Source organism: Lissotriton vulgaris, chromosome 7 (genome assembly GCF_964263255.1).
Source record: "Lissotriton vulgaris chromosome 7, aLisVul1.2, whole genome shotgun sequence".
NCBI lineage: Eukaryota > Metazoa > Chordata > Amphibia > Caudata > Salamandridae > Lissotriton > Lissotriton vulgaris.
This window is the reverse complement of record NC_141695.1, coordinates 864656396-864670250: the sequence shown is the minus strand read 5'-3', so window position 1 is coordinate 864670250 and position 13855 is coordinate 864656396. Positions and strand designations below refer to the sequence as shown.

General features: G+C 48.4%; 1 protein-coding gene across 1 annotated transcript in view; it reads left to right on the top strand.

Annotated features, from left to right (window-relative positions):
* Positions 1-13855, top strand: part of GALNT10 (polypeptide N-acetylgalactosaminyltransferase 10) — a 952883-nt gene that overhangs the window by 788903 nt on the left and 150125 nt on the right. The window contains exon 9 of the mRNA XM_086931255.1: positions 13274-13495. Within this exon, the coding sequence (XP_086787381.1) occupies positions 13274-13495 (222 nt within the window). The remainder of the gene's footprint in view (positions 1-13273; positions 13496-13855) is intronic.

The window sequence follows — 13855 nt, the reverse complement described above, 5'->3', positions numbered from 1 at the left end:
AAGTCCTGTGTGCCAGGCTATCTGTGGAAAGGGTTCCGGTCAATTGTTTGGGATCAGGCCACTACCCTTTGAAGTGTAAGTATGAGTCCATTCCCGACCAGGAAGGGCCTTCAGAATGCAGATTAATGTAAATGAGTACTCAGCCACACCCAGACCTGCTGTGTTTTTGGCTGTCTGGAGGAAATGCAAAAAATGGAACTGTCGCCCAGACATGTATTGGAGGCAGGCTGCAAGGCACACAGAGATCAGTAAGATCAGAGAAAGGCCTGCTTTCTAAAAGTGGCATTTCAAAACAGCAATTGTTAAATCCAACTTTACCAGTAAAGAGGATTTATTAGTACCATTCCAAAGATATGAACATGATGCAGGCACTCTTTTGTAATCAAGAATTACAGGTTAAAGGTATTTTAAGGGATTCCCAATGTTAGCCTCTGAGAGGAGTAGACCTCACAGCAGTGAAAACGAAGCTATTTGTCACTACTAGGACATGTAAAACATAAAATTATATGTTCTACCTTTTAGCTACGCCCTTAGGGCTACCCAGGGCCTACCGTAGCGATGACTTTTGTGTGATATAATGGAAGTTTAAGGCTTTGTTAGAAGTCTTAAAGGCCAAGTCGAAGTGGCAGTAAAATGCACACACAGGCCCTGCAGTGGCAGACCTGAGAGATTGTTAGATGGCTACTTAGATGGATGTCCCAAGCAGTGCTGCAGGCCCACTAGTAGCATTTAATTTACAGGCCTTGAGCACATGTTGTGCACTCTATCAGGGACTTATAAGTAAAATAAATATGCCAATTGGGTATGAGCCAATGGTACAATGTGTTGAGGAGATAGCAGAAGCACTTTGTGCTCTTTACCACTGCTAAGCAGTGCTAAAGTCCAAAAGCCAGCAAAAACAAGGTCGAAAAAGAGGAAGAGGAAGGCAAAACATTTGGGGTGGCCTTCAGAGAGGACCATTTTCTAACAACATCCTAATTAATATTGGGCTTACATGGATAAACAATAACATTTTAAACAGTCTGATCAGCAATTTTGATGTTTTTTTTAATATATATTTTTATTGCTGAAAAGTGCAGTATACATCTATTACGATCCACCATCCAAACACTGGCATGCTTAACGCACCCGCCATTACAGTTTAGCACACGGCCATTCAGCCCAGAACCCGGAGGTCGGGCGGCTTAAATCAGGAGAGCAATGGCAGTCTGTGTATCCTAGAAAGGTAATTGTGATCAATCCACAAGATTCTTTGCATCCGCATTTCCTTTTTCTCCCGACCCCCCCGACCCCCACCCCTCAAACATCAACTCCTCCCATAATACTGAAAATAGGTTAACTCTGCAGCTACTATCCATGTACGTATGTACTGTTTACTAATGTGTAACTCCATCCACCGATAAACCTACATTACTAATTCAATGCAATATCAGATCATCAATTGGAACCGGCATCAGAGCACATTGTTGCCCATCAGTAGCCACCCGTTCCAGTATTCTGCCCTCCAGCTCCCTCCCCCCGTTACAGGGTCGGTGGTGTGGGCAGTGTCAAAATCTCACAGCTTATCACAATAGTGTTCCAACTGGCTAGCAAAGTCCCGTGTCATACATTTCCACCTCATGGATGCTGAGCGTTTATCCCTCCTCTTCCATTGTATGTGAGTCCCTCAGCGTCTGAACTAAGGCCTCCCATGATCGAGCCACCTCTAACGCTTTCTCATCCCCTCTGCGGACAGCCCGTCTGAACCTCACTGTACTATCGCAACCCGCCCACTTGCAAAATTCCCTACGCCATCTCTCACTCGAAGGTCCCTCTTTCGCCTTCCAATGCCATGTAATTTCACGTTTAGCCAACAGGAGCCCCAGATCAATAATTTTGCTGGTTACCTTATTCCTAGCTGTGTAGCTGTGTGTGGGAACCAGTGGAGCAGACAAGTGGCCATGTCGTATTCAAGTTCCCTATCTGTGATTTTATTCAAAAGGACTCCTATCTCATCCCAATAACCCTCCATTCGTGGGCAGGAACACAGCATGTGTTCCAGCTCAACACCCTCTTCTCGACATCTGGGGCATGCTGCGCTGTGGGCCTGGAAATATTTCCTGATCTTGCCTGGGGTTAGGTAGGCCCTGTGTAGGATGAAATACTGTATTTGCTGGAACCTAGCGTTCCTATTGCTCTTCCATGCCCTCTGGAGAACTTGGCCCCACGTGGTGTCTGGGATCGGGCGGCCTATGCTCTCCTCCCATTTTGCCTTAAGTGCTGTCAAGGGACGTAGGCTCTCCTTGAGCATTCGGAATGGAGGCATGTGACGGCTTTAAAGGTCGCCGCCGCCATCACAGTATACTGACAAGCGTGCGTCAGCTCCGGTTCCGCTCTCCCTGTCCTCCAATGCTTTTGAATCGCAGTCGTGAGCGCTGCATGAATCAGGAAATCCCCCTCCGGTAGCCCATACATGTCTCGCAATTACGGGAAGGGCATTAGTTCCCCATTCTGGTATAGATCCCCCATCATCTGTACGCCCAGTAGCTCCCAGCCTGCCAGTGAAGTCCAATCCCCCCGTGTGGTAGCGCCGCCAGCATTCCCAGCGGGATCTTGGTAATGTACGAAAATAGTACAGAAGCTGGGGAAGTGCGACCATTTTGAGCAATGCTATTCTGCCCATCACTGAGATGAAAGCGTCGACCAGAATTCCATGCAACCCCTCAATCCTCTGATACAGCGTCCTATATTCCCTTCCAGCAAATCCTTTTCACTATGGTAAATCCGCACCACCAGATATTTGAGGCATGCAGGTTCCCAAGCGATCTCTCCTAGGGATCCAGGCAGAGCCATATCTGGGCGAGTCTGGAAGAGGCATGTTTTATTCCAGTTTACCTGAATGCTGGAGATCGCCCCAAATCGAGATAGCAGGGAGGTAGCCCCACGTAGGTCGTGTTGAGCATCATGCAGGAAAAGGAGTAAATCGTCGGCGTACAACGAGATATGATGTGTGTCATCCCCATGCAACAGCCCCCTATACCAACGTCCTGAACGTGCCTGGATCGCAAGAGGTTCCACCGCCAATGCGAACAGCAGTGGAGACAGCAAGCAGCCCTGTTGGGTCCCTCTCAGTATTGGATATTGATCAGAGACCACCTCCCCCAGCCGCAACTGGCCATGGCCGAGGCGTACAGCACTTTTGTACACTGCACAAACTGGTCCCCAAGGCCAAAGCGGCTCAGAACTTTATGAAGAAAAGCCCACTCCAAGCTGTCGAACGCTTTTTCTATGTCCACAGAGAGGACCGCTGCAGAACACGGCTCCCACCGGTTCTCCGCTAGAACTCGGAGGAAGCGGTGAATATTCAAGGCAGTGCACCGTGTGGGGATAAATCCCGCTTATTCCACGTAGATTAAGGCCGTCATATGCGGTAGCAGCCGAGTAGCTAATATCCGGCTCAAGATTTTGTAATCCACTGTTAACATGGAAAGCGGCCTATATGATGCTCCACATCCGGGCGCCCCTGTTTCAGGAGGGGGATGATCAGTGTTTCACGCATCGAACACGGCAGCCGACCCTCCTTTAGTGCCTCTTGGTATACTTCCAGTAAGCGGGGTGCCAGTACATCGACGTATTGGGCATAAATTCGAAAGGTAGCCCATCTGGGCCCGGTGTCTTATTCCGGGCCCTTTGTTTGATTGCACCGCGTATTTCAGCCAATATTACGTCCTGCCCCAATAGCTTAGCATGGGCCTTATCTAGCTGCGGCAACGGGATTTCCTCCAAATAGTCCTCTATGTCCGTTCCTGTGCCCCTCTGTCTACTGTCATACAGGGATGCATAATAAGTGGCAAACCGCGACCCCACCAGCTGATGTGAGTGAACCAGCTGGCCCGTGTCCTGCTCTATCCGCATTATCGGACCACTCCTCTGCACAGGATCGGCCAATCTGGCCAACAGCGTACCGACTTTATCCCCCTCCAAATGAACTTTCGCTAGGTACTCCTTGTGATCAAAACCACGGAGCCTCTCATTCTTCGCCGCTAGTAGTTCCTTAGCTTCCACTGATCGCCCCTGCAATTCTGGCGTTTCCGGCCTCTGTTGTTTCAGGCCTCGTAGAGCCCTCTCTGCCTTTGCTACATCAGTCAGCACGTCTTCCTAATCCCCACAAATTTATAAATGCAGATCCCCCTAATAACAACTTTAAAGGCGTCCCACTCCACCGCTCTCTTGGTCGCCGTTCCATGGTTCTCCCGGAAATAACTATCAATACCTTCTCCCACTGCTGCTCGAAACGCCTGATCCTCCAGAGTATCAGGTCGCAATCGCCATGTCGGGATTGCTGATCTCGTTCTTTGCCAGTCTTACGACATCAACAGCAGGTTGTGGTCAGAAATAGTCCTAGCTAGGTACTCAGTGTGTTTCGCCACATGCTCAACCAAGCGAGAGCACAGGATGGCATCAATTCGGACATGAAGTTCGTGTATGGAGGAGAAGAACGAATAATCCCTGTCATAGGGATGCTGTGCACGCCAACCCCCACCTATCCTGCCAATCGGTTCTAGTGTTAGCCATTTTCCGAATCGGGGCAGCCGCCAGAGGAGGATGTGATCTATCCATGTCTACGTCTGCAATTGTGTTGAAGTCTCCCCCTATCACGGCCGGGCCAGCCAGATATGGCGCCAGCGCGCCCGACAGTGTAGCCAAAAGCGAGCCTGATCCATATTAGGGGCATAAACACTACAGAACACAATGTCCTTGCCATATAGCTTACCCTCAACCGCTGCATATCTGCCCTCCTGATCTAGCAGTTGCTTTGTGGCCTGAAAAGGAACCCCTGCTCTTATCCATATAAGCACCCCTCTAGCAAACGCAGAATACGCTGTAATGAAGACCTGGCCTCTCCATCTGCGCTGCAGCGCCAAACCCTCCATCTTAGTAAGATGTGTTTCCTGTAACAGTGCTACATGGACTCCCCTCCTCAGCAAGTAGGCATGTACTTTGTGACACCTAGTCATTGTATGCAAGCCTCTCACATTCCATGTGATGCATTTCAAGTCATGTAATGTCCCCATCACAACAACTTCGCATTTTCGCCCATTGCTCTGCAGTGTTGCCCACACCACCGTCTCCTCCCCAACTACCAACACCCCATGAACCCCTAGCAACCCTCGCCCCCAGAACAGGACCCAATAGTAACTTATCAGCCCCCATCCAAACCTCACAACAACACTCACAACACTATACTGCGGTAGTTACCACAATGTGCCTTAAGGGAAGTGAAAGGTGCGACTTGGCCCAACAGGGAGCTACCCTCGCCCAAAGCAGCCCGCCATAGACCCCAAATGTTACCAGTTCAAAAAAACAGGAATACTCAAGTGCCGTCAGGTTCAGCCACACCAATAAACGGGTCAGAAAACCCCCTAGTCCACAAGAGTTCCGTGCTCATGTCACTCGTCCAGCATTCCTTTCGCCGTCCCCTGCGTGACCATTGTCCCCACTGTGCTGTCCGATTACGAATGTTCAGCTTCCGATCGTGTCCCTTCTTCATCCGAGTCTGTGCCCAACGCTGATCCAGTGTTCTGGGAGCCTGTGATCTCCGCTGTTGCTGCTAGAGCACTCTGCTTGTCCAACGCCATTTGGGCCCGCTGCCGCGCCTGCAGAGACCTGGTCCGTTTCCGTATCCGCTGAGACTTGCACACCCGGTAGGGCTTTGGATGTGCATCTTGGCCCTGGGATCTGCGGTCTGTACCCGCCTTGTATGTTTCGAACCATGTCCACGCCTCCTCGGGTGTTTGGGAAAAATGAGTCGTGCCATCTAGGATCACCCTCAGCTTTGCCGGGAATATCAGGGAATACTGCAGTCCCTCATCTCGCAGTTCCTTCTTGATCGCCATATAGGATGCCCTACGCCGCTGCACATCCTGGGTATAGTCCGGGAATATAGTAACCGTGGCATTGTCAACCTTAAAGGGTCCCGCCGTGCGTGCCTTTTGGATCAAGATGTCTCTGTCCTTGTACTGAAGTAGCCTGGCCACCACCGGGCGCGGGGGTCGGCCCTGCAGCGGCGGTCGCGCCGGCACCCTGTGCGCCCTCTCCAGCGTGAAGAAAGACGTCAATCCTTCCGGCGCTACCTCAGTTTTAAGCCAGTTCTCCAGATAGGTGACCATATCCTCTCCTTCGGTTTTTTCCGGCAGACCCACCACTCGTATATTATTACGCCGATTTCTACCTTCTGAGTCCTCCGCCCTCTGTTCCAGCACCGTAATGCACGCAAGTGCGTCCTCCAGTCTGGGGTCCGTTGCCTTTTGGGCCGGTGTCAGTTCTTGAATGGCCAGCTCGTGTTCTTTTACTTTGTCCGCTAGTTTCGAGTGATCAGCGCGCAAAAGCCCCAGCCCGGTCGCCACCTGCGCTATATCCTGGTGGAGGGAGTCCTTTGTGGCTGCTATCACCTCCAATATCTTATCCAGGTGCCGGCGCAGCTCTTTCCCCGTTAGTTCTTCCTCCGGGTCATTCCTTGCATCCTGGGAGTCATCTTGCCCTGCAGCTTCCTCCTTCTTGCCTTTGGGTTTGATGGTGTGCAGCGAGATCGACACCGCCCTGTACGTGGTAGGTCGGCCAGTGATCCCCCTCAGACGGCTTCTAGTTCGCCCGCAGATCAGGTATGTGGAGCCCCGCGACAGCCCGGTTGTCCTGCACCCACTCCTGCACTCAGTTAAGTCTGTGGACGGGTATCACCCCCGATGCCGCCCGTGCAAGGAGGGCCGGTGTTTCTCATCATTCCACTGGTGTTCGGGTCTCCCCCTGCAGCATGCGGCCCAGCAGCACCACTGTTGTCCACCTCTGCTAACGTAGAGCCCCAGAAGGCCACACCAGTCCAGCAGCAAGCGCCCTCCAATAAATCGCAGGCCTCTTCACAGTGTCACTCTGTGCGTGCCGCCGGCCTAGATCTGCAGTGGCACCGCCATCTTGATTAAGAGTTAAAGAGAGGGGGTCCCAGTAAGGAGAAAGTATTTTTATAGAAATAAAGCAATTGAGAAAGTAAGTACATCTATAATGTTTTATTCACATTATAGGAGAAGGTAATCAAAACCAAATTAACAAATGACAGTTGTATAAGTGCCCCTGGGGGTAGGGAGGACGTGCAGTCGTGAGGATAGTGTAAGGAGGGATAGTGCGAGTAAAAACACGTATTTATCAAACAATAGTATCAATTCAATGTCTGATAAGCAATAGAGAGATCATAAATCAACATAAACGTTCACAAAACACATGCCTCATTGTCCATACTATACACAAATTATGGGTAGGAGGAGGCTGTGTAGAGGGGGTGAAGAAGTCGACGTTTCGACCCAGGTAGAGCAGGTATCAGTGAAATCCTTGCAAGAGGGTCTTCATCAGGACGAGAGGGGTAACGGGGCAAACAACCTGATTAAATCAGAGTTGTATAGGATTCAGCGAGGATTCAACATTGAGCATTCAATCTTGGAAAGTAACAATATCCCAAAGGGGATATGGTGAGAAACGATCCGGGTACTGGACTGGGCGGAACGGCTTTACTTATCGAAATAGGTAGAGTTAGTCTGTCCCCAGCCGTAGGAAAATGTCCGATTAAATCAGGATGATTATCCGGTCTGTTCGTGATTCAGTGAAAGTCGGGCGTCTCTCTCGGCTTCCTCGAGGAGGAGGTTCTCCTATAATCTATAATGTTTTATTCACATTATAGGAGAAGGTAATCAAAACCAAATTAACAAATGACAGTTGTATAAGTGCCCCTGGGGGTAGGGAGGACGTGCAGTCGTGAGGATAGTGTAAGGAGGGATAGTGCGAGTAAAAACACGTATTTATCAAACAATAGTATCAATTCAATGTCTGATAAGCAATAGAGAGATCATAAATCAACATAAACGTTCACAAAACACATGCCTCATTGTCCATACTATACACAAATTATGGGTAGGAGGAGGCTGTGTAGAGGGGGTGAAGAAGTCGACGTTTCGACCCAGGTAGAGCAGGTATCAGTGAAATCCTTGCAAGAGGGTCTTCATCAGGACGAGAGGGGTAACGGGGCAAACAACCTGATTAAATCAGAGTTGTATAGGATTCAGTGGAGGAATCAACATTGAGCATTCAATCTTGGAAAGTAACAATATCCCAAAGGGGATATGGTGAGAAACGATCCGGGTACTGGACTGGGCGGAACGGCTTTACTTATCGAAATAGGTAGAGTTAGTCTGTCCCCAGCCGTAGGAAAATGTCCGATTAAATCAGGATGATTATCCGGTCTGTTCGTGATTCAGTGAAAGTCGGGCGTCTCTCTCGGCTTCCTCGAGGAGGAGGTTTCCACATTGTCTGTTTAGCATTTCATATTTTGAGACAAAGAGAAGATACAATTATGTGGAATCCTGTTCAAAATCTGTGATCCAAAAACCTCTAGGAGTGGGTGAGACGTTTATGAATTCGTAAAGAAAACTAATGACGAAAGAATAGGATTACATTTAGATAACTTTCTGTCTTAATCATGGGTTTGTGTCTGCTATTAATAGGATGGAAAATGCAGCCAGCATTAAAAGCACCTTCAGAGTCAAAGAATGAACTCTTTAGACAAATCTGTTATATAGGCCTCACCCTCGTAGTTTCCGTCTTGAAATCAGAGCCCACGCAATAATGTTTAACAAAAGTATGGTCTGACCTCCATGTAGGAGTAATGAAGGGTTAGAAGAGTAAGTTCTTAGTGCCATTTTAGGATTCAAATTGTGTATGGTTCGTTTGTGCAGAGAGCTTGACGCCCTGTCACACTTCTGGTAAATGTAGCCACTAAACAATCGACCTTCCATGAAAGGTGCTGTAAATCAGTCTTGTGCATCGGTCGAAAGGGACCCATCAATTTAGAGTGTTCCACATTCAGTAACTGTGGGGGAGGCTTCTAAAAGCAGAAAACACTTTCCCACTCCATCTAGGAAATCTTTAAACACTGCAATAACGAAGAAAGATGCTGGTTGCCAGCCAAAGGCACTCTAATACAAGAACTATAAACCAACTTTTGCTAGGACTTCCTGCTTGTGGATCTAGAACAGTTTTACGTCTCCTAAAATGATCTATTGCAGAAAACCCAAGCCTGAACCCTCCATTTAGGATGTAAACACCTTTTTTAAAATTATTTTCAATTTTTAACTAAACCTAGAGACTTACATCTTAACTTGCCATATTCTCCCAAGCTATGGCAGACAGGAGAGATGCACCCAAGTTCATGATCAAATGTGGGCTGGATATGACCGACTCACTAGGCAGAGCGGTTTATTCATAGGTGGCCTTACTGCACCACAACTCTTTGAGAACAACTGGCTTTTCAGGGGCTGACAAAAGCCTCACTTATGGACATGCCCTTTGGCTGCAATCTCTTCGGAGAAAAGGTGGACTCTGCAAATGGAGCGCTTCAAAGATACCGAGCTAAGGCCAGTTCCTTGACTCTTTCCATGGCCCCCGCCAACACCAATCTGCCTTTCATGGCCTCGGAAGGGGCTTATAACCAGTCCTTACCGATCCAGCCACCATGGCACATAAGCACCCGTGCCTCTGCATGACCAAGGACGATGTGCCCCCAGATCCTGTGGGGCATAGGGGTACAACCAGAGGTCAGGCCAGTCAATTACCTTCTCGGTTGCCGCAGCCTCCAAACCTCTTTATTTCACCCTTAAATCATCATGGGCAACCAGTGGGAGGCAGGATACACCATCACCGACACCACTGGAGATCAATAACATCAGACCACTGAGTTCTCCAGATTGTCCAAAAGGGCTGCTCCTTCCTTTCATGACTACTCCTCCAATCATGCCACCTGCTTGTGACAGGCTGACGGAGGGCCATCTTTCCTTGATCCACCAGGAAGTGGCAGCTTTCTTGACCAATGGAGCCATAGAGAGAGTGCTGATGCCAGAAGTAAATGTAAATGTAAATGTACATGTATTTATATAGCGCAAATTACCCACATCGCAGGCATCTAAGCGCTTGCTTAGGGAACCCGTCCTGGTATTCCCCTGTGAGATAACCCCGCAGGGTATCCACAAGGTGAAAGCCAGGCATCCCGCCGCGAGGGGCCGTTGTGGAGATTAAGCAAGCTATTGCCCAGAGTCGCAGAGTGTGAGCCCGTGAGTCTAGTAGGCACCGGAGCGAGAATTATCGAGTCCGTGGAATTATTGAGCCCAAGACCCGTCGAGGCGGGGAATTGAACCCTGGTCCAGGGCCGATCTCAGCTTCCGGGTCTGCCGCCTCTAACCCCTGAGCCACACTTCTCCACAGAAGTAGGTCGCGGTTGGTAATGCCCCTACTTTCTGGTGCCTAAAAATGACATACGCCTTTGTCCTCTCCTAGAACTAGGCCCTCTCAATTTCATCCCAAGGCCTGTCTGCGCCTCTGAACATGGCGGGAATGTTAGGGCATATCCCTGGTGGCTCAGTACCTGGCAGGCTCTCTGAACCCCAGGGCGGACGTACTCAGCCGAAGATGGCTATCTGATCACAAATGGCATCTCCACTTGGAGGTGGTGGAAAGTCATTTCAGCAGTGGGGAGAGCCTTGATTAGATCTGTTCACCAGCACCTAGAACATGCAATGTTAGCAGTTATGTGCACTGGAGTTTCCAATGTTTACCTCGTTCTGATGCACTTTTCGTCTCGAGTAGCACTCTGGCTGCCCGTAAGCCTTTCCGCTGATTTCCCTTCTGCCCATAGTTTTCAAGAAGATCAGGAACAACAAGGACAAAGTCATCCGTATGGCTCCGGACTGGGCTTGGGGAGTTTGGTATCCCGAGCTGTTAAGCATGGCCATCAGTCCTCCGATAAGACTGCCCCTTTGGAAGGATCAGTGCTTAATTTGAGCCAGTGATTTCCGGTGCTCGACACCGGCACTTAACTGACATCACACACTTATGACCTTCTGCCACATGGTGGCTCTGCTAATCATATTTAGAGTTCAGCAGAACATTGGTTGTTTATGAATACAAAATACATTAAAAATGCTAATTCCTGTCTCGCCAGCCATTCCTTTAGCTCTGGGGACCCGGAATCAGTGGTGCAAGCTGCAGTGGCCTCCTGATCAGAGCACCAGCACTTATTATATTACAAATTAAGCACTGGGAAGGACCTTCTGTCACATCAGCAGGGAAGGGGTCTCCACTAGAACCTGTCAACGCTCTGGCTTCATACGTGGAGATTGAGCCGCAAAAGTTGACAACTTTGAACCTTATGCCCACAGTTGCAATGTTATCTTGGCTGCCAGGAGTCCCTCCACCAAGATGGTATGCACCTGCTGCGGTAGCAATTTTGTGGCTTGGTGAGCTAAGAAGCTTGTTAACCCCCTTTCTGCTCTTCTTGCTCATGTACTTCTGCTTATTTTGTCTATTGTCCAGCAGGGCTCTGCCTTGGGCACCTTAAAGAGCTATCTTTATGCCATCTCAGAACTTCCTGTGGTTACCTGATCAGCCATCCCTCATAAAATCCCCTCTTGTAAATAGGTTTTTGAAAGGTCTCCAACATATGTTTCCACCTTCATCCGTTATTATGCCTCAGTGGAAACTCAATCTTGTACTTCTGTTTCTGATGTGCACTCCCTTTGAGCTGCTAAATAACTGCCCTTTCAGGCTATTTACCATCAAGGCGGCCTTCCTTGTGGAGATAACATCTGCCTGGAGGGTCAGTAAACCCCAGCCTTGTCATCTAAGCCGCTATACCTAACCATCTTCTCAGACAAGCTGGTTCTTCGCACTAGAGCGTCCTCTCTGCCGAAAGTTGGCACTCTATTTCATGTAGACCAGTTCATTAACCTGCTTGCCTCTTACGCTCCATCACATCCCTTTAACGAAGAGGAGAAACTCCAACATCAGGACCCTTAAAGAGTGTTGTAGTTCTATCTTCACCTCATGAGAGAATTCCGGGTGGATGACCAACTCTTCGTGGACAGTGTCGGAGCAAAGAAAGGAAGGTCTGTGCAGAAACGGCCCATCTCCCGATGGAGATTGTGCTCTGCATTAAAATCTACTACGCTTTGGCCAAGAAACAACCCGTTTGCGTGGTCATTCTACAAGAGTTAAGCCTGTGACCACTGCGTTAGCACGCAGAGTTCTTGTCCTGGACATCTGTCAGGCAGCTGCATGGGTGTCTCTGCACACGTTCACCAAGCACTACTGCCTTTTTGGTCCTTTGGTACTTTCTAGTGTGAACTTGTTCCGCAGACACACCTTTGGGAGGTATTGCTGGAGTATCTATTCTAAGGTAAGGAATTTGCAGCTAGAAGACGCTTTCAAACGAACAAGTTGGTAACGCCTTATCTCAACAACTCCATCTAATCTCTTTCTAGCTACAGATTCCTTACTGACCCACCCGTCCTCACCGTTCTGCAAACAGATTTCTAGGGTCAAGGCTTTCCCCTTTCAGGGCTCTAGTTTTCCACACTAGCAGTCTGTGTTCTTCATAGCTCCATGCTCCTGGTGTGTAAAGTCGTGAAAAGAAACTGGCATTAATGCGCTGAGGTGACACCTATATAGGCACCGCGCACGTTACTTCTGGCGCTGATTACACCAATTACGCCAAACAGAGCCGAACTGTGCCATCAAGGGGCTTTTCTTGAGCAAGAGTACTGCTCAAGAACTATTTCTAGTTCCAGTCTGACACCTGGGCATATTTCTAAGGTAACAAATCTGTGGCTAGATAGTGTCTCTACCAGATAAGGCATTACCGAAGGTAAGTAATTTGTTCTACGGCATGGTATTAGGCAACCAAACAAATAGCCATGTCATCCTTTACTTCCTGCCAAAGAAAGTTTTAGGTGTACTGATCTGACTAGGTTCTAATTACATAGTTGTGCTAGTGCTAATTTTTTTAATGAAAGTAAATATTTTTTTCTTGGTGCCCAGCGAGAAATTGGTATCCAAGGCTAGTAGAGCTATTCCAGAGGTTGAGGTCCTAAGCACGCTTCTGGATTTTATCATCTGAGTCATGAACATAGTGCTACTTTTTACAGTGGGATCATTTTGAGAGCAAGCAATGTTTGTTATCGTCTTCTGTGACATGTAGTTTACTTTCCTTAGGTTACCTTTTGTGTAGCATAAATGTATATTGAATAAAATTTGCTATTTCGCCTCAGGAAAACTTGTCCTCATATGCTTCGACAAGGGACTTATTTTTCCTAGAATCGCATCAGTAGCTTTTTTTTATGTGCCCGAAAATGCACACATTTGCACAGTGAGGATCCCAACAGTTTTCACTGATTGTACCTTATGTCACTCCTGTCCTTTGCAGAATCTGAAGCGAGTGGCTGAGGTCTGGATGGATGAGTATGCGGAGTACATTTACCAGCGCCGTCCTGAGTACAGGCACCTTTCCGCAGGTGATGTAGCTGCACAGAAGGAACTGCGGAACCACCTCAATTGCAAGAGCTTTAAGTGGTTTATGAACGAGGTCGCCTGGGACCTGCCAAATTTCTACCCCCCTGTGGAGCCACCTGCAGCAGCCTGGGGAGAGGTGGGTTAAGCTAAAAGACCCAAATATTGAGTCCGCAGCTTATTCATAGACGTGCTTGGCAAAAGTCATAACTTCGGTTTTTATTTCAGCGAGGATGGCATCAGTTAATGAGTTGCAGCACGGAAGTCATAATTGACCCGAAGGAGTTACACAAAATAATATTGAAACAACCATATATATTTTTTAAGTAAAAATTACCCCAGGCCTTTAAGTGGTCTGGTCCCTCCGGGTCTGATGATGATTGAAAACGGACATTGGAGCGGCTCAATTCCGGGCCCTATATTTATGTCCTTAACTTTACTGGCATAAACACTGAAAGATTTCTGAACAATGAATGTAAATAACCTATGGTATTCCATG